Source organism: Molothrus ater, chromosome 17 (assembly GCF_012460135.2).
Source record: "Molothrus ater isolate BHLD 08-10-18 breed brown headed cowbird chromosome 17, BPBGC_Mater_1.1, whole genome shotgun sequence".
Classification (NCBI taxonomy): domain Eukaryota; kingdom Metazoa; phylum Chordata; class Aves; order Passeriformes; family Icteridae; genus Molothrus; species Molothrus ater.
The window spans coordinates 8963962-8984439 of record NC_050494.2 but is presented as its reverse complement, the minus strand read 5'-3'; the positions used below and the strand labels follow the sequence as shown (position 1 = coordinate 8984439).

At 50.6% G+C, this 20478-nt stretch overlaps 1 protein-coding gene across 3 annotated transcripts in view; it reads right to left on the bottom strand.

Moving 5' to 3' along the window:
* Window positions 1–11949, bottom strand: part of MYT1 (myelin transcription factor 1) — a 64937-nt gene extending 52988 nt beyond the window's left edge. The window contains exon 1 of one of the 3 annotated variants that reach the window (XM_036395755.1): window positions 11924–11949. In XM_036395755.1, coding sequence (XP_036251648.1) covers window positions 11924–11948 — 25 coding nt within the window. In that variant the 5' untranslated portion in view covers window position 11949. Of the gene's footprint in view, window positions 1–6996; window positions 7433–7595; window positions 7726–11923 lie in introns of those variants that run through there. The other 2 variants (XM_036395757.1, XM_036395756.1) reach the window with 2 other exon arrangements.
* Between the last annotated feature and the right edge of the window lie 8529 nt (window positions 11950–20478).

Here is a 20478-nt window from a genome sequence, read left to right as displayed (position 1 = left end):
TTTTTAAGTACTGTGTGCATGAAAGCTCCCCTGAGCCATCTCTTGTACCTTACAATAATATTCACCAAGGGAATCCTCCTAATGCTGGGTTTGAACCCTTTGCTGCTGAAGACACCCGGCCCTGGGCTTGCAGAGAGGGCTCAGATAAACGTGCCTGGCAGCTGCTGCTCAGAGAGACAATTACAGCCCCCAGCATTGAGCAGAGAGGTCCTGATTGCACCCACAAGGAGCAAGAGGCTTCCCCAAAACTGGCACCAGCCTCGCTTGCAGATGCTGTCCTAGGGAGAGCCACATGCTTGCCAAACAATTTCAAGCAGAGGAACGAAGAAAGGCGAGTCTCTGCTGCAGTTTATATTTAATTAGAGGGAAGGCAGCTTACGCAGCAGTTTCAGAAACATATTGTCTTACAGCATATTGGATATTTGTATCTTAACAGCTCAACATCGATTTCTTTTATGTAAAGGAAGAGGGGGGAAGAGCACAGCGTGCCCTAAGTTGTGTAAGCTCCAAAGAGACTCCTGCACCACTTGGACTAATGTTTGGAGTAATCAAAGGCGTGAACTCATGTATTATGGATGGGAACGAGAGTTTTCAGGCTTCTGCAAAAAGGAATCTCCAGCGTTTGGTATTTTGTTAGCAGCCTGGCACCATATGGCTCTCCCCTGCTGATATTCTTTCACACCAGAACTTTATGTTCAGATGCTTTAGTTAATATTTTACCCAGCAAGCATAAACAAGATGCAAAGATTGCAGTCGACAGCAACCTTCTCTTAAACCATACATGCACGTTAATACTGAAGGCTTCTTTCTGCGAGTGCTTTACCCAACACATGCCTGGCTTTATTTTTTCCTTAGGGGTCCAAGCCAGGCCATTTACTTTAACTGCCTTCCCATTCAGCAAAAAACAAGCAGCAAGCCCATGAAGGACATTTTCACTCCCTCTCCACTCTGCTTCCTGGCTAGTCCAAAGCAGCACTGGGTGAGTGCAGGTGACACACGCCTGCTAGTTTTGTTTGTGTACAATTTAAGACTGTATCTCTGCTTCTGCACCATTTCAGCCTAAATTTTATCTTGGAAAGGCAGAGTTTCCCCTTCTCCACTCCCTAAACAGGGATGGAGCCCCAGGCAAAGCTCCCAGCCCAAAGGGAAGGCTCACACAAGCACCATCAGCCTAAATGGAAAACAAACAACAACACAGAGCATCCAAAGTCCAAGATTTGTGTTTCCCTCTACCCGGCACCAAGTTAGACCCAAAATCACTTTGGAAAACTGCAGCTCTGAGATTTGGCTCTAAATATTGCACTTAGACTCCCCCCCCCCCCCCACACACACACCCCCATTCTCCAATATTCTTATTAGCCTTTAATATTCTTAAAACAAACAGGACCTAACAGATGTCTTTTCAGCCTGCACTCTTATTAATGAGAATATTGTAAGAATGGAAATCAGGTCACAAATGTTTAATACTTTGTTTAAAAAGTCTGCAGCTTCTTTAAAGAGTTCCACTAATCCCAACATGACAGATGTACAAGGCAGTTTTGCTTGGGGCAGATTAAAATTCTCGCTCTGATTTGCTCTTTCATTTGGTCTGATTAAAATAACATTGCCATTTTTTTTTTCTTTTTAACGTGCTGACTTCAAAATAAAAAAGGAAAGAATAAAAAGTGACCAGTAAAGGCCAGCATGATCACAATAAAAGCAAAGTTATTGTTGTTAAGATTAAAAAAAAAAGTGAGGGAAAAGGAATGGGGGAACAGCCTACTCAAACTCCGGTTAGCATTAAAGCTCTGTGTTAAAGATGAAAGGGGAACCTTTCCAAACTATGTTTTTCCATTTGAAAGTGTTTATTAATCTATTCTCTCTGAAGCAAAAAGTTCAATGAAAGACAAAGATCAAAAGTATTTTAATTTAGGTGAATTTTTTTTTCCTTTTTTTTCTTTTCCTAAACCAAACCAAACTGAAAATCAGAGGATTGCAGAGCACAGCACTTCAGTATTCTGCTCTAAGACTGACATTTGCTGGGAACAGCCCAGCTGGCAGAACAAGGTGATCCCAGCCACTTTTTCCTCAACAAAACTATTCCTGGGAATTCCCCATTTCCCCCATTTCCCTTTCCTGACATCCAGACCGACCTTCCCTGGGCAAACTTTCCCAGCTAATTCATTTCCTTGCTGCTACAAAACACACCTGGCATCAGTCACACATGAATGTGTGTGTGCAATGGGCACCCAGGATGCTCTGATGGGAGCAGCAGAGGAGCAGGGCAGTGGGATGGAGCCCAAACCCATATCCTGTCCCTAAAAAGTCACATCTGCCTTCTCCCTCTTGGGTCTGCCCAAAACCAGCCACAGCTGCCACTGCTGGGTCCATGCAGGGCACTGGACCAGTCCCCCCCCAAAGGCTGCTGTAGCATGGGAGGGGTGCATGGTTTTATAAAACAGCCAGAGCTGCTCAAATTACAGCTTCTCAAAGGGCAAACTCCTGCTTCAAGATTTCATAGAAAGTGCTCAGTGTGTTTGTTTGGACCTCTCCAGCCCAGAAATCTTCTCTGCCTCTCCACTCAGTCCTACAAACCCACAGCAAGGGTCGCAGGAGCATTGCAGGGATGAATAACCTCAGCAATAGAAAATCACTCATTTTGGGATGTGCATTTGCCATTTTTCCTTAAAACTCCAACTTGTGCCTTCTATGAAACAGTCATTAAAAATCCATTAAAGTTTTTGAGGATCTGCTCCACTCTGGTGATTTTTAATGTTTACAGACTTTAAAGACAATTGTTCAATACATGTTTATGCCCCTGAGATGTCCTCACCTCAGTGCCCAGCTTCAGCTACTCCCAAATCAGAAACAACCTCCCTTCCAGGCACGAGACTGTGGGAAAGCAGCTCAGGGAAGCCAAGGGATGCCCTCCTCTGCTGCTCCTCCCAGGGCACCTGCATGGGGAGGAGAAGTTTGGAAGCTGCTCTTCACCTTCTGTTTGTCAGCCCCATCCCAGAGGCCAAAGACACCTCCCAGCTGCTCCCAGAGAAGCAGCTCCTGAGCTCTGCAAGGGCAAACTGCACTTCCAGAAATCCCCTTTGACAGATTAACCTGCCAAGAGGGGAAATTCCAAATATAAACCCACAAAGCCCTTTTCTCCTTGGTGAAAATATTGGTGGGGAGTGGAAGCGGACAGATTTCCCTCGCAGCTCTGAAGGGAGCAGAAGGGATGTCCCAGCCCTCCTCTCTGCTCCCAGATCCCAGACAAGAAACTCTCACATCAATCCATTTCATTCCAGGAACAAAGAATTCGGTGTCTTTCTCCACTCCAGAAACTTTTCACAGCCTGTGATTATCACTTCATTGCTCTATTCACACCATGATTCTCGTCTCTAAGGCCTGGGCTATAGATCAAACTTCTACTTTGCAAAGCTAAGCAGCCTCAGGAGTGATAAAAAATACTTTAAGATGGGAAGTTTCATACAATCCCACCTCAAGGGTGTCAGAGACACCAGTGGACTCTGCACCACACACCCGGGAAGAGCAGCATGGGAAGGTGGGTGGAATTATTCTTTGTAGAAACCAGTAAAACACAGGAGAAAGAAGGGAAAGGCAGAAAAAAAAAAAAAGGTGGAAAAAGTTTCTTGACAGCAATTTCCACCCTGCCAAAACTCCTGAAATACCTGGGAACTGAGAGGCAGTTAACCCCAGGCTGATAAACCTTTCACAGCTGCTGCAGGACAGTAAAGCCAAATAAACCTGGAATAAGGGACACCTCAGCCTCCCTCCTTGTCCACACAGCCAGGGAGCAAAGAGCATCTGCACAATAAATACCCCAAAAAGGGATTTGTTAGGGAAAGAAGAGTAACACACAGTAACACAGCTCTGGAAGCCTGAAGTGTGGATCCTCCTTGCTCAGCTCCCCTGTATGAGCAAGAGGAACAGCTATAAAGTGATGAGAGGAGATGCACTTTGTCATTAAGGAAAGGGCTCTAACAACTCAGTTTACAGCTGGAAAAATAAACCCTTCCATTTACAAACTCACAAAGCAAAGGAAATTGTGGGTCCTGTACCCCACTTTGCCACTAAAGTTCCACATCTGACTTCCCCGTGGTGAGGCGATGCTTCCCCGCCTCTCCCTCCCCTTCACACGCCTCATTTCGTGTCTTCTGGGAAGCCCAGCCCAGCCCTGGCTCCAGCCTTTACTGTAAATCCTCCCCTTCCCCTGCCATGCTCTGCTCTCGGGGGGCAGAGGGTCCCGGTGCCCCCAAACCTGGAGTTGGGGACAGCAGCATCCCTGGCAAAATCAGCCCCCCCGAGGCTGCAAAAGGAGGGCTCTGCCCCTCGCTGGGCAGGGAGGGAGCGATCACTTTACAGACTGATTTTGGGGGGTCAGTTGTGTAACCTCACCTGTCCTCCTCAAGCCCTGATGCAAAACTGCGGTGGGATTTCAGGGACGGAAAAGAGTTTCTATTTCCTGAGCTCTGAAGCTGTGTCATTCAGCCTCTCCTGAGAGTGTTGCTGACTTAGGGTGCACTGCTCCCCCCAAAGCCCCAGAAGAGCAGCGTGTCCCATCCAGAAGCCAAGTTTGGAGGCAGCACCCCAAAGCCGAGCCTTCCGGGGGGGTGGGTGCAGGGGGGGTTTGGTACCGTCTGCTAAAATGGCAGCTGCTCTGACGCCGAGCTACGTCTTGCCAAGTCAGCCCTGCCCTCATCATCATCACCATCCTCATCATCATCTGACTGCCGGGAACTGCTCCGGCTCGCGGGGCTCTGCGGGACGGGGCGGGGGAGGCGCAGAACGGGGTGGGCTTCGCCTGTCCCTGCGCACCCCAGCCCCCAGTTTGTCACTCCGGGCTCTTGGGGACATCCGGCCCCGCGGGGCGGTCACAGGCCAGAAGGTCCCTGTGCCCCCCTTCTCTCCCAGCCACTCCAAAACAAGAACCGGGAAGTGCAGGGGTGGCAGCCGTCCCGACCCCCGGCTGCTGTCCCCGGCTTGGTGTCCCCCCTGCCTCGGGATGAGGATGTTCCTGGGGCAAAGGGAGCGATAAGATCAGACAGACAGGGAGTGGAGGTGGGGGGACAATGAGGGAGTTTTGGGATCTTCAGGAAAGGGGATTCTCGCCCACTTCCAGTCCAGGATTTGCCAAAAGGGAAGGGAGAACCCCGGTCCCAAAGTCACCAAGGCCACCCTCGGCAGTGACCTTAAGCACCATCCCGCAGCGGGACACCCCTCCAGCCGGGCCAAGCGCCAGGACTCGCAGCGGGAGGAGAAGGGGCCGAATTTCTGTCTCTCCGACAGCTCGAGGTGCCCCCGCTGCCCCCTGACTCCCCGAGAGCCGCCCGGGACAGCGGCGACCCCGCGGGGCAAAGGGATGCCCGCTCCTCATGGGGACCGAGCAGGGGACAAGCGGCGCTGCCAGCCCAGACCCCTCCTCGGCCGGACACCCCCGGGACATCGCCAGCCCCGAGCGCGGCCACGCGGCCCGGGGGAGCCGGGACTGCTCGGTGACAGCACCCGGGACAGAGCCGGACCCGCCGCTCCGGACCCCAACTCCAGCGGGACACAGGGGACAGCTCCCGTCCGCTTTCTGGGATGGGAAAATCCCAACTTTCCAGAGTTTTCCTACTCTTTGTGCGGCGGGGATCCCAGAGACCCACAACATCACTTGGAGGGGAGAAAAATAAAAACCACAAAAAGAAAATAAAAAAGGAAAACAAGGGGAAAAAAGAAAGAGGGGGGGGGGGAAAGGAAAACGAAGTTCTCCTTGTTCTTCCCGAGGCAGGTGAAGGAGGGGAGAGAAGGGGGGAGGGCAGGAAGGTTTGAAAGAGCCGAAGGGGACAAGTTGAGCCCGGGTTTCCCGGCGGTAGCAGCCGGCGCTGGTTTGTGCTTTGCAACACGCGCCTGCTCCAATCTGCGCCGCTCGGGAACAATAAACAGGATCATACAAAGAAGTGGAAAGGCGGCATCTTTGCTTCTGGTTTCTATGACAGCATCAGAGAGAGACAAACCAACTATAAACTCTAATTCCTAGATTCCTCCTCCCCCCCCCCCCCCCCCCCCCGCAAACTCCCTTTTGTCTGCCATTAATTAAAGTGGCCATATGGAAAAGGCTGATAATAACAGCAGATGAGCCAACGAGAGAGAGGGAAAGGGGAAGAAAGAAAAAAAAAAAGAATAACTAAAAGTAGCGGCAGGGCGATGGCGAGGGTTTAGCCGGGGCTTTTCGCACTTGTTTTCAGCGGCTGCTCGAAGCGAGGGGGCTCAACAATAGCGGGAGGAGAGCGGCTGCCGGGCCGGATCGAGGGGGGCAACCTGCCCCCTTGCCCTGCCCAGCTCCGGGCAGCCTGGCATGCCCCAAGGCTCCCGCTCCGAGAGCGCTGATGCCCACGACCTGCCCCTTTGTGTGGCAGAGCCTCCGAGGGTGCCGACCCCCCTTTGGGGCCGCCTCCCCGAGGAGGGTCCGTCCCACCCGGACCCCAAACTCCAACTCAGCCCGAGTGGCCGGGGTCGATGGCAGCGCAAGCACATCCTCAGGCAGCAGCCCCTCGCCCCTCGCTCCCTCCGCAAATAACCCACGGAACAACCACAACAACAAACTTTGCTAAAATTGATAAAGAGATTAGCCAAGCAAAGCCTCTTCCGAGCAAGCTAAAAATAAGAACACGCAGATTTCTGTCTTGGTCAACGTATAGAGAGAAATCCACAAACATGGCACACTTCCCTTGTGCCTCGCTGCTATAAATAGAGAGCTCTAAAGTAGGCAATAATCGGAAAGAAGAGGGGGGGAAAGGGAAACAAAAAAAAAAAAAAAAAAAAGGAGAAAAAGAAAAGTCTGGCGGTGGCAGGAGGGAGCAGCCGCCAGCGCTCCGCACCCGCGGCCCCGGGCGAGGGGCCCGCGGAGCTGCCCAGGAGTGCGGAGCTGCGGACTCGGGCTGAGTTCTGGCAGGAAGGGGCCTGGGGCGAGGGGAGCGCGGTGAGGGACGCGTGGAGCCCCGGTCCCGCCCGGATCAGCACCTCCGAGAGCTCCGCGGCCGCGGGGCCGCCGCCGCCGGCGCAAACTCCTCCCGGCGCCCGGGAGCGTCTTCTGCTAACACCTCCCTCCGGATAAACATCCACCGATCCCGCGGTTCACAAACCCGGCAAGCATCCTCTTCCAGAAATATTCAGAAAGTTTCCCGGTTGAATGCGACGTTGTGCCTTTTTTTTTTTTTTTTTTTTAATAAATCTCCTCCTTTCTCATCTTATCCAACCTCTTTTCAGTCAGAAGCATAACATGTCCACTAGCGTCTCGCAGCCGGCGAGAGAGCGAGCGAGCAAAGATGGACCTAGGAGCATGATGATCATCATAAAAATCCCCTCGGTTCTCCTGTGCAATTTTCAAAACAACAACCCAGCCTTCGTGCTGTAAAGGCGAAACGCCTGCGTCTGTTTACATCAACTGTGTGCTCCGAAAGCCTTTCCCCTCTGTCTCAATCCAAGGGAGGGGAGGGGGAGGGAAAAAAAAAAAAAAAAAAAAAAAAAAAAGAAGAGGGAAAAAAAAAGAAAGGGAAAAAAAAGAAAAAAAAGCCAGCATTATCTGCCTTTGTCAGCGAAAGAACATAATATTGACTTACCTTTCCCCACAGCTATTGTCTGCCCCTTTACAAAATGACATCACGGAAACCAATCATGAAATTTGCATGGGGGAGGTTGTGGGGGGAGAGTTCTTGGAGGGCAGCCCACTTCCCTACACCAGTAACACGCGTGTAAGACGGGTTGTTGGTTTCAATTAAATATCTGATACTCCTTAGTGTGTGAACTCTTAAGCCTGCTAAAGGCAATGTCTCATTTACTTAATGACCGCTCTCATTAATGGAAATGGCACAGAGGGGGCTTGCTGCGCCTTCCCTTTGTAAATACACTACCCATGAACCCTTGGGGTTGCAATATATCTGTTTACTCTCTGAGGTGAAATAAATTTACAGTATAGCATCAAAGAGAGCGAGCGAGAGAGATGGAGCGGCTGCCTCGAGTGCACCGAGAGTTGGGGCTCTCCCGGCCCCGCCGGCCCCTCTCTCCCGGCGCTCCCCCCTCCCCGAGACCCAGCAGAAGGTGAATGATTTTACCCGAGCTGATTCATAATTAATATGCACGAGGCTCGGGGCTCCTCTGACAGCAGCAACACAAAAGGACGGCGAGCGCGACGAGCGCCGTTCCGTGTCCCCCCCGCGCATCCCGGCGCGTGGTACGGCCCAATAATTCCTAATAGCAGCAAGCAGCGAGTGACAGATGCCCTGGGTTAGCACAGCTCCAGCGAAAGTACTTTACAATATTTATTGGTGGTTAGGAAGATGACCTATCACCATAAAGAACAGACCGGGAAATTTATCGCCTCTATGAACCTGGAAGTATTGCATATTAGCTGGTATACATATTCAAAAGCCGGTGGTTAAAAGGTGTATAAATATTTTAATTTTTTTTTTTGCCTCCCCTTAAAAGAAAAAAAAAAAAAAGAAAAAAAAAAGAAAAGAAAAAAAGATACAATGTATTCCCAGCAGACAACTTCTCACCCCGGGGAAGGCGGTTTACATTTTACATTATAGATGTTGGGATGGGAAGAACAACATAAGGAAAAGTCCTAAGAGAAAACGGTGACTAAAACCGTTTAGGGATTGTTTTAAGTGATAAAAGTGCACGTTCTTGCATTATGCATCTTTTCCTCCCAGAAAGAGCCAGACTTTCCAGGAGTTAGCATCGTCTTTCCTTGAAAATGCTTGTTTCGTGGCGGCCCGGCCACCCCAGGAGGAGAAAGTCCCGAACTGGAGGGAGGGAGGGAGGCTCTGGGGAGAGCCCCCGGCACGGAGCGGCAGGAAGGGCATTAGCACATCCCATCCCATTCTGCCAGACGGGAGCATTAGCACTTGGATCGCAACTTTTCGGAAATAGCGAGGGAAAACACAGCCAGGCTGCATCCCCCCGGGCTGGGAGAGGAGAGGGGGAGCGACGCTTTTCCACCCAGCTCTTTCCTCTGCACCCTCGTGCCACCCCCAGCATCGCCGAGACAATTAAGACTTCCCTGTCATCTTAATGAAGATTTCCAAAAAGATGCGGGAGCTCACAAATGGACAGAAACCCCAGGAGTCCTCGGAGAGATGAGGCAGAGCCTGGCAGGGAAAGCTGAATCCTGCTGAGGATGCACTCTCCTGTGGGAAACTCCAGCTCCAGAGCCGCAGGGGCCCCTCTCCTGCTCACCCCCATCCTGGGCGGGTTCGGGGCAGGCAGGAGTGGGAAAAGCCTCTCAGGCTGCTCAAACCCTGGCAAATTTGGCTTGGGTGGGTGCTGCCGGCAGCTCCGTGTCACTCACAGGCCATTGCAGGGCACACGGCAGGAAGGAAGGATTCGGTTTCCCCGTCTCAGGAATTTTATTGATGAGAGGGTGGCAGAAATACTTATTTTAAACTGTTGAGGCCGCTTTGGAGGTTGTTAGGATGCCCATTTCCTTGGCTTGCCAGCCTGGTGTGCTCCTAAACCATTAACATAAAGGAGATATTCAGCAGAGAGTACTCCTGAAAAGCTGTTTTCTATCTCCTTTGGACACACCACGAAGACAGGGATATTTTACATCCTAAACCTTTGGCATTCAGAAATTCTATTAAACTCTTATCTGCAGGCAGCAGGCCTGGTGCTACACTGCATCTCCATTGTTCTGCACCCGCGATAGAATCAAAGGGAGGGCTGGGTGGACTCGGCTCCCCTCCGCTCACAATGCTGCCTGCTCCTCTCCACCGCTGCTTCATTTAGAGCCCTAATGCTAAAACTTGAGAAACAAAAGCACAATAGATTCGGCTGGGAGGCAGCAGGGAAGTGTGTTTACTTGCGTGTGCTCCCCCATAAATTGGAGCACACGCAGCCTGCATGGATATGAGCACACACATGTGCCTCCCCGAGCGTTAAGAGAGGGATTTTATTACTGCTGCTGTTGCATTTATTAACACGCGACGCACCTACGAGCCCTAAGGCAGCCGACAGCTCTGATAGCATCCGGCTGAGCTCTGGGCTGCCAGAGGGTGTTTGGCTTTTCTTTGTTCCCAAACTCGCCAGACTTTCCCTCTCCTCTCCTCCCAAAACGCTGCAGAGGAGAGGCGCCTCTCCCGGAGTTTCTCACTGCTACCAACTTTAGCAGCGGCAGGAATTCCCATCTCGCAGCCCCCCAAATCCCTTCCTACCCCCAGAAAATCTCCGGCTTGGGCCAAAAGCCCCACAGCCCACGCTGGAGGAGCCCGCGGGTGCAGGCAAAGGCCACGCGTGGGCTCGGGGCGGCGGCGGGTCAGCACCACGGACAGCTCCGCCCGCTCCCTCCCGCGCAGCCTCCACCCTTTAAAGTATTTTTCAGCCATTTTTTAAAATAGTGTTTCTCCCCCACGCACTCCCTAAACCTCTCCAGAGTCACTCCACAGCTGTTTTCGGGGAGGAGATAATCATCGTGCGTTCCCAGGTCTCAAAGAGCCGTCGCTTCCCTAAAGGGAGCCGTGCAGCTAAGAGGTCTAAAATAGATGTTCATGTATTTTCATCTTCAGGGGGTTTAAGACGGGGGCTCCGAGAGTCCCTGCCTGCAGGGTGCCTGCAGAGCCGAACCCAGAGAGGATTTTTAAAAGCAGATTCCCCTTCATGCCCCTCCCCTTCTCTCCATGCCATTTTTTTTCCCCTCGTGTTTTCAGATCAAGCTCTTCAAGTTCGAAATTATTTAAAATAAAACTCCATTTGCTTGTGTAAACACAGCCATAAACCCACCGCACTGTGTTCCACTGGCTTCTTTGAGTCTGCTTCAAAGAAAATTAGATCTCAAACTTTACGCATTTGTAATTGGCACCAACTTCTCCGGTTACCAGCTGGGGGTGAAAGATTTTTTTTTTCCTTGTTTCTTTCTGAAAGCTTCTATGCAGATGGGCTGGCTGCCTTAATGCCTCAGACTACAATTAGTGCTGTTGTATGCCGAATAGAAATGGCCAGCATTAATATTGTATATGGAACAGCTGAAGGGTTGCGAAGAAACCTGCCCACTACAGGCCCCTGGCAGATGGAACAACATGCACAGGCACAAAAAAAAACTTTTAATAACCCTTTGCTCGCTCTCCAGCGCTCCCCTTCGCTCCGATTTGGGCGGGTCCTTCCCGAAGAGGCAATGCCTTTGTCTAAGCCAAATCTAGAGCTCTTTTCTCCCTGAAGAACAATAATTGGAGCAATCACCATCTTTTGCAAAAGGCACCTCGCATTATCCCAAAACTTCCTCCTTTGTGCCTCGGGTAATGCAGGCTCTGAAACACACACTCAGCTGAACGCGCACGAACTAACTTTTAATTTAATACCATCGCCCTCATCCCTTTATTATCTAGGAAGAGGGGTGGAAAAAACCCGTAAAGCCAAACCAAACCAACCACCACCACCCCCTCGCCCAGCAGAACTGCGACCAGAAGCCGCAGAAAACAGGATTTTCTCCTCGCCCCCCTCCCCTACGCTCCTCGTCCTTTGCAATGAGGTGAAGCCCGCGGCAGCGGGGACAAAGCCCCGCCGGTGCCCGGAGCAGCAGCACCGGGGGCCGCGCACCGCCCGCACCTGGAGCCCGCAGCGCTGCGGGGAGGGGCGGGGGTGACACCGGCACCTCGCTCGGGAAACGCCAACCCGGGAGCCCTGAGCCCCGAAATGTACTCGGGAACCTCTTTTTACCGTCTAACGGGGCGGGAGGGGAAATACTATAAAACAAGGAAAATACTATAAAGCAAACCATCCAGCAGAATAGTTTGCGGGTCCGTATTCCCCCACCCTCGGCCACCGAGCCCCTTTGCCAAGGCGTGACTTCGGCAGAATTGCGAAACTGAAGAGTTTTAGAGGAGAAACGAGGGAGACACACTAAGGACTATCCTCCCTACACTCCCCCCGCACCCCCCGGCGAACGGCTACGAACCGAGGAAAGTCCCGCAGAGCTTCATCCTTGCCGGGTGGCGGTGGCTGCCGGGCCCGGGGTGGCGGGGGCAGCGGGCGCGGAGCCGCCCGGGGTTACTCCATCATCCCTGGCAAAAGTTCCCGTCCGGAGCAAAAACTTATGGGCGGCGGCGGCCAATGGGGCCGCGCCGCAAAATCCTCGCAGCGCACTCGGCGGCCAATCCGCTCCCCCCGGGCCGGGGATGCGCGCCCCCCTCCCGGCCCCTCCCGGCTCTCCCGGTCCCGCTCCCCCGGGCTGGCGGCGGGGGGAGCAGGGCAAGGGGACCCGTCCTCCCCGCGGGCGGGGGCTTCGCGCATCCCTCCTGCCCGTAATTCGGGGACAGCAGTGACAGCGGGCACATCCCAGAGCAGCGGGGTGGTGGGGCAGGCGCACAACCCCAGGCGAAGCATCCCCAGAGAATCCAGCCGTGGAATGGTTTGAGTTGGAAGGGACATGAAGATAATCTCATTCCAACCCCTGCCATGGGCAGGGACACCTTGCACTATCCCAGGTTGCTCCAAGCCTCATCCAACCTGGCCTTGAGCACTTCCAGGGATCCAGGGGCAGCCACAGCTGCTCTGGGCACCCTGTGCACATCGGAGCCCCCAGCTGACCCAGTGGACAGGGACAGAGGCCACTGCCCTGGGGGCAGCCCACAGGGCTCTGCACAGGCAACAGTCACTGGACTCTCACATGCCCAAGTCAATTTAGAAATTCACAAGTCTAATCATGGTCACACAGAGCTTGTGGGATGCTTTGGTCGAGTCCAAGGTGTACTGGGGAAGGGAAAGGGGGAATTGGTTCTGGGAGAGATCCAGAATGGAAGAGGATGATGTCCCCCTGCCTCAAAGGACAGATGGCAACATTGGACTGAACTGATCCCAGCTGGAGAAAACTGGATACAGGCCAGCAAGCAATACTCTGATTGGCCTCCCAGATGGAAAAGCAGGGAAATAGTTACCAGGAAATAATAATAATAATAATAATAATAATAATAATAATAATAATAATAATAATAATAATAATAATAGTACAACTAGCCAGGGATAGCACTGAACTTTGATATCCCATTGCCTTAGAGGGCAAAGTGCTGTCTCTAGGTTGTGGACTCCCTGCTCCCAGCTCATCACCTGAGGTTAAAAGGCCTTTTTCCATGGATCAGCCCTGGCCTGAAGAGAAGGAAAAGTGTCATTTCTGGAAATGAGAGAGAGAAGGGATTTCCTGGTGAAAATTGATTGTCAGTGTAAAAACTCAGCACTTTCACCTGGATGGACAAGTAAGTGCATTTACAAAAAGAGAACAAACCTGGCCCAATCTCAGCTCCAGTAATTTGGGAAAGGGGAAAAACCTGAGCTTGGAGGGACAGTTGGCACCAGTAATAAGGAAGATGGGACAAAGCTGATGTTAACTGAGGGAGATTTGAAAGCAATTCATCTCAGCAGGACATGCCTGCATATTTGGATTTTTTTTTTAATCAACATAGTGGGGGATGCAGTTGGAATAAAGGTTGATAAAGTGTGCAGAAAAAGATGAGAACTCACTCTTTGAGGCAAGACCCCGGGCCAAACTCTTTGTTGAATACATCTGACTCCTTAATTCTGATTTCTTTGCAGGCAGAGGGCTGGAAGAGAGAGCAGGCAGAGACAACTTTGATGGGGGCTGTGAATATCAAAGTGCACCTTTTCTTCTACACATCCATCGTGGTCTTCTGCTGGTCTCAGGGAGGGCTGAGAAAAATAACGATTACAATAATCATTATCAGTGACATTGGATTCAAAGTCAGGGGTTTGAGCCAAATTAAAAATCAAACTGTTGAATAGGGAGATATCCTCACTCTTAACAGGGCCTGGGTGAGGCAGCTGGGGCCTGCATCAGGCTGGATATGGTTTGGGAGAGGAGCTGGAGCTGGGCCCCTTGCACAGCTTGTCTCCAGCAGAAAGGGGTGTGACACAGCCCGTTTGGGGACTGGCACCTCTTCCCTCTTTGAATTAGCAGCTCTGCCTTTGCAGAATATTCTGTGCTTTATTGTCCCTTCGATCCCCACCTTGGAAGATGAGAGGTGACATTGCGGAGAGCTCTGCGCTTGGAAAATGACTTTCAGAATTACGTTCTGGCAATTTGAAACTTCCGCTCTCTCATCTTCAGCCTCTTGGGGCTTTAATGGGAGACAGCAAAGTGCCTCTTCCTCCTCCCCTCTTTTCTTTTCCTCCCCTGTTCTCCAGCAGCTGCAGCGGCCGGGATTCAGCAAGGTCACTCAACTCCATTGCTTCCTGCATGCAGGAGTTCTCAAATTAAGGGGTGTTGGGAGCAGCCTGTTGAGATGAAACAGCCTTCACTCAGCTCCAGCAAGCAAGGAAACAAAACCCCTTCACAGTGGCTCCAGACTGGCTCACCTTCCCTGAGCATTAGCTGGGGGAAAAGGTAAAGGCACGGAGGAGCAAAAAGCAGGATAAAAAGAGTCTGCAAAGCTCTGTCTTTTGTCTAGCAGAGTAAGGCCCAAAATTTTATTAGAGGCCTTGTAGCTGCAGCTGCCTCGTCCTCTCCTAGGTGTTTTCATCAGCATCTCATCCTGGTTCTTTTTTCCCCAAAATTCCTGCTGCTGCCTCTCCTTTCCCCAGTTCAGCAGCGAGGCAGAGTTGGCCCCATCCATCCCCCAGTCTTGGAGCACAGTACAGAGATGGGAGCTCATCCCTGTGAGCTGTGAGCTTGCCAGTGGTGAGATCCTCTTCCCAGGTGCTACTGGTCTTCGTCCTGTGCAGGCATTAAGGAGAGCAAAAGAGAATACAAATGGGAATGGAGAAGAATCACAGAAACTCCACTCATATCTGGGTGGTTCCCTGCTGAGGGGCCTGGGAAGCCATGTGGCTCACACAGAAAGAGACCAAAGGAAATACCGTCCCTTTGTAGTCTGATTTCTGTTGATGCACTGCCAGACTGGGAGGGGGTTATTGTTCCATGTGTGCAGTTTTGCATCTGAAATAAATAAAATCACCAAGATATTTCTCTGTGTACCCCAGCACCATCTCACCAACAGCCTAAATATCTCTCCTGGCCAATGGCAACTCTGGCTTTTCCACAAAGGAGGGGATAGCTCCAATTATCTGTTGACTGTTTTATTCTGCCTTAAATCCCTTTCATGGCTGCGCGAGGGAAAGCTGGAGAAGCCGTATGCAGATATTGTCAAGCTCAACTTGATAGGTACTGTCAAAACTGCCAGAGTGTGGTGACAATAAACATTTTAGCTGGCTAACAATTTGCTGCAAAAAGGGTTGACCCTGAAATCAAGTTCTGCTGTAATGAACACTTTGTCTCTAAATATTTGCATTTTTGCTGACAAGGTTCACTCTCCAGGAGATTTCCTCCGCCCGTGAACAATCTGCCTTCACACGAGATGCAGGATGGATGCAGTTTCCTGAGCCAGTTCCTTATCTGGCATGAAGGAAGGATGAGCACAGTCCCAAAATCAGCAGAGCCACCGTGGATGGGGGATGGCCAACCAGGGGCATTGCTCAGTTCCAGGGTGCTGATCCCCCTCTCTTTTCTGTCAGGCTCTGCATGGGAGTGCAACACTGACAGCCCAAGGCTGGAATCAAGGCTTGTCCCTGCTTAACAGATGGGGAAATTGAGGCACGTGGTGATCCTGGATCGTATTTGGAATCTCTTTGCTGAGCTGGAGACAGAGCAGCCAAAAAAGAGGCAGCCAAAGCAGACTGCCTGTTATCCATGGCTGCCCCAAAGCAGCCGTGGAGGAGGAGGAGGAGGAGGAGGAGGAGGATGAAGCCATACTGGAACTCTCAGCAGCCCCAGTTTGGTGCCCACCTGCTCCATTCCTTCAAGCACATGGAGAGCTGGGGCTGCCCACGCCCAGGACCTGCTGCACTGAACCTTCCTCCATCCTCCTCAAGGTGATCTGACCAAGTTACACAGAGAGCTCAGGCAGAGCTCAGTGCCAAGAATCTTCTTCCTCAGCCCCAAAGCCAAAAATCTAAGGAATCTAAGGAAAGGCTAAGGAATCATCTTCCTCAGCCCCAAGGTCAAAAGCCAGGCTGACTCCATGGTGTCAGAGATGAGGCTCAGAGCTCCCTTGCTGCAAAGGTTTATGTGTTTGAGGGTTAAATTCCCAGGTTTATGTGTTGGAGGGTTAAATATCCCGGGATAACTCTGTCTTGGCAGCCAAGGGCTGACCACCACCTTGGTGTTTTTGTCTGCTCATATCAATGATAGGCAAACAACTCCACCTAATTCCCTAGGGACAAGGTGTCTAGCCTGGATGGGATGGGATTTACCTGCTCAGGGCATCTCTGTGGGATAAATGTCCTCCAGGGAGTCAAGAACCTCCTGTGCTCTGGTCCACTATAGGGAAAAGCTGGAGGGTTTGGTCCCACAGCCTCCAAGACGCTGCATGTGGGAATGTCTGCTGACAGTGCACAAGTGGGTCAGTGCATGGCCTCAAGCCTCCCATGTGGCATTTTTCCCAAAGTCGAGCATGGGACAGAGAAATAGCCAGGACAAGTTGCTGGTTTCTTGTTAGGACTTCAGTATCCCAGCTCTATTGATGCAATTGATCCATAATATTGGGGGGAAAGTCCCCCACTGCACAGGTTTTCCCACAGAGGGAGATGTGAATTTCATTTCTACTCCTGACACTGATTTTTGGGGGGGTTGGCTGTGGGAAAGGATCTTCATCCATTTTCCCTCCAACATCTGGCTTCTCTATTTCAAATAAAAGGTGCTCAGAGCACAACCTGCCTCTTACTACACCTATTAGCTGTGCTTACCAGGCTGGGGCTGTGATTTGCTTGAGACCTCTAAATTCCTAGACAAATGCCCAATAAATTGTAATAAATTGTAATAAAACTTCTCACTGTTGCAGGAAACTGTGGTGGTGGGGAAACAGAAAGAATCCTTATAGGTTTGCAAAAAAAGACAGAAAGGGGAGGAAAGCACAGCTTATTTCATTTTTATCTCCCTTTCCCCTCCCTGCTGCAAGGAAAGGCAATTTTCACTAGCACAGTGTTGTCATTTTGCCGAAGAAAAATTCACAGTTTTGGCCAGGGAGGAGTATTTTCTTTGATTTTTTTTTTCCCTCTGTTGGTGTCAGAGAGCTGTTGCATTTCTGGCAGTGGCTCTGTGCCTTGGAAGGCAGCTGGGCTCCTGCCTCGATGCTCTCTGGCTCTGCCATCCCACATGGTGCCTCCTCCCTGGGCTCAGCATGGCCTTCACCTCCCAGAGCAGGTCCCTTTGGCCAGGGCAGCACTGGAATGATGAACATTTCAGAGCATCAGCCCTAGCTGGGTAATTTTGGCACCAAAATACAGCAAAGTATTACAGAATTACTGTACTGCTGTGAGGGGGCAGAGTTAAACACAGAGTTTTTCGTTTAAAATGTTCAGTGAAATGCAAGGTCCTAAATGAGTAAACCAGGCACGAGCAGGGTAATTAATACCACAGAGAGAATCAATGCCTGCTCTGCCCACATGAGCCCTATGAGGAAACATGAGTGATCCCCCAAAAAACAAAACTTGCTGCAGTTGCCCCATATAAACACCCACAGAGGAAGAGCTGTACCCAAACCCTTGAAATCTTCTCCTTCTGGCTGCTCTCAAGAGCTTTATTCTGACTTTTTTCCTCATGCTTCTTGTTAGAAGGGAGTAGCTCAGCACTGGCAAACATCATCATCCTCACAGCCTTCCTGAGCTTCTCCCTCTCCTGGTGGACAGTCTAAAGTTACTCCTATTTTTCTCCTCCATTATAAACTCCGGGAGCCACTGGGAAGAAAGTACCCTGCTTAAAGGCTGAGCTCTTCCATTCTCCATTGACTACAGGACACAGTTTTCTCCTTTTCTTCTTCTTCCTGGTCTCATTCCCTGCTCTCAGGCACAAGAAAATCACCACAGCTCTGAGACACACACCCTGAGCCCCTTTGCCAGCTGAGCTGTTTCACCCCGTCCTCGGCACAAGCAGTGCTGGGAAGCCCAGAAAGCACAAGGGAGGGATAATTACCAGTCCCAGCACTGCAATGATAATTAATACCCTGCTAAAAGGAGCACTTGTCAGGCCAGGGAGCAGAGGGAGGGGTGGGAAAACAAACAGGTAAAAATCAAACCTGAGCAAAGGTTTGCTCTGAGGAAGGGGCTGGGACAAGGGGCAGGAGGAGCTGTGGGGTGCAGAGGTGCAGGTGATGGGGATGGTGCCTGCAGAGCAGAGCAGAGAAGGTGTTCCACCCCACCAGTGACTGTCAGGGAGATTTCCATGTCACATCCCATCCTCCCTTCATCGCTAATGGGCTGAGAGCCAGGGAACTCCTGCAGCCAGCAGCACTCCAAGCCATCCTGGAGCAGAGCATCCTCACCCCCTGGGGAAGTGAGGAGGCTTGGGGGAAAATTCCACCAAATTTTGCTGGGTCAGTCCCACAGGGAGGCTGAGCTTCCAGTCTTGGGGCTCCTTGCCAGCTCCTGGTGCAGTTCTCTGAATTTAAGACTGATTTCACCATTTGAGGATGTCAGAGTCCACCTTTTAACTGAGGTTGTAGAAGGAAATACCAAAGGAATATAAATAACTCCATGGAAGCAATGGGAGATCTTGAAACCTAAACTTCATAAATCTCAACTCAATAAATCTCAATAAACCAAAGGGAAGCATAAGAGAAATGAGGATGCCAGCCAGAGAAATGTGAGCTTGGAGATCTCCTACAGGAGAGACGTCTGGACAGCTTTGGGCAAAGAGGTTTGTTCTTTTTTCCCTCGGTCCCATCACCTGAACCATCAGTAAAATTCCTCTGTACATGCAGAGTTTTGGCCCTCTTGCAACAACTGAGTTAAAGCAAAAGGCAACCCAGAACCATGGCAAGGGGTGAGAGAAACAGAGGAGCGCTGGCAAGGGAGAACAATATGTTTCCAGACTAGATTTAAAAAGAAATGTTATGTTAATACGAGTTTGGCGTCACACTGTCATAACACCATCAAAATGACATGCTGCCACCACTGATACGACTGTTTGGGGAATATGCAACATGAACAAAAAAGCAATTTGCTCAGAAACAAACTGGGATGAGTCTATACTGTAAGAAAACAGAGAAATGCTGCAATCCAAGGGAGGACCAGACAAATGCTCTGTGATTTCTGATGACTGTGGCACAGGCAGGGACAGAATCTCTGAACAGAACTTGCTCCTTGTTTTCCGCGGCCTCTCAGCCTCTGCTGGGATAATCCGTTCATAAGAGAGAAACAGTTTAAGGACAGCTGTTCTGGCATTAATTAAAGCGCCCTACAGTTCTTTCCTAATAAAATCACTTCTCTTCTAAGGTCTTCTTGCCCAATTTGTTTTAATACCTGTCCCTAATTAAGTCCAGTGAGAGGAATTCACCACTTCAAATGAGTTAAAAACGGATGTTCTCAAGGCACCTGCATCTGAAGAAACTTATTTTTGAAGTCCATGAATTAAATTAAGAGGGGACATTTTCAAGCTGATCACTCTCTTTTGATTAGCACAAACGAGCTGCTCCACCAGCGCTGTGTTAAAAATTGTCTCACTTGCTTTTCCGGCTAATTTGGAAAGAGTTCAGCTGTTAGGGTGCTAAATAGTCCCATTAAGCACTACAGACTTGCAGTGCATTTAGGCTGAGTCCTTTAAAAAGAGATTGAGCATCCCATCACCTGAGGATGCCCCTCTCCACGGATAGCTATGGAAACACGCTGCCCAACAGCGCTGACAGTGACTTGTTGACCAACAAAACGCTGGCACAAGCCCCGTGTATCAGCCATGGCAACGGGGCTGGGAGCGTGGCAATGGCAGCTGCTATGCACAGAACAGCGCTCTTAAAAATATCACGGCTGAAACCCATTAAAGAAAACAAAAATAGAAAATACGCAAGAAAGCGAGGCTGTGTGTGAACAGATACCGGGAAGGATGCTCGCTACATTTATAGCTACAGCCTGCCCCAAATTTTCCTGGACTTTTAACCCAATGCTTCTTCACTGTGAGCAACTCAAATGTTTATTTTTTTTAATCAGAAAGTGTCAAACTTTCTGCCTTTTTTTTTTTTTTCTCTTGCTAATGTGATCAAATTTGAGAGCTGACCTGTATCAGACTAAAAGCAGAACACTGGTATCTGCTGATCTCCCAGACCTGGCTCACAGCACAGTTTTCCCTCTGTGTCATCCCTTTAACCCCAGCCAGCTCCATGGGCTGCACAAGACAGGATGTGAAGGGAGAAGCTCATTGCCTTCCTCCTCCCAACACAGCGTAAATCTGACAGAAAATGGCTCAGAGCCTTTCTGAGGGGCATCTTTAATGATAATTTCCTACCTCTTGTCAGAGTCTGCAATAAAAGTGATCAATCAGTGTGGGGTGATATGCTGGGACAGAGCCTAAGCCCTTTGAAAGCCATCCCACCTCCAGCTGAGCCTCAGGAGAGCCAAGTCCATGGCTGGTGTCAGCCCAGCCAAACACAGAGCTCTGCAGGGAAGGTTTGGGCTCTGCTGGCTCCTTACGTCAGGCCCAGCTCTGGGAGCTGGAGAGATTGCAACCAAGAATTT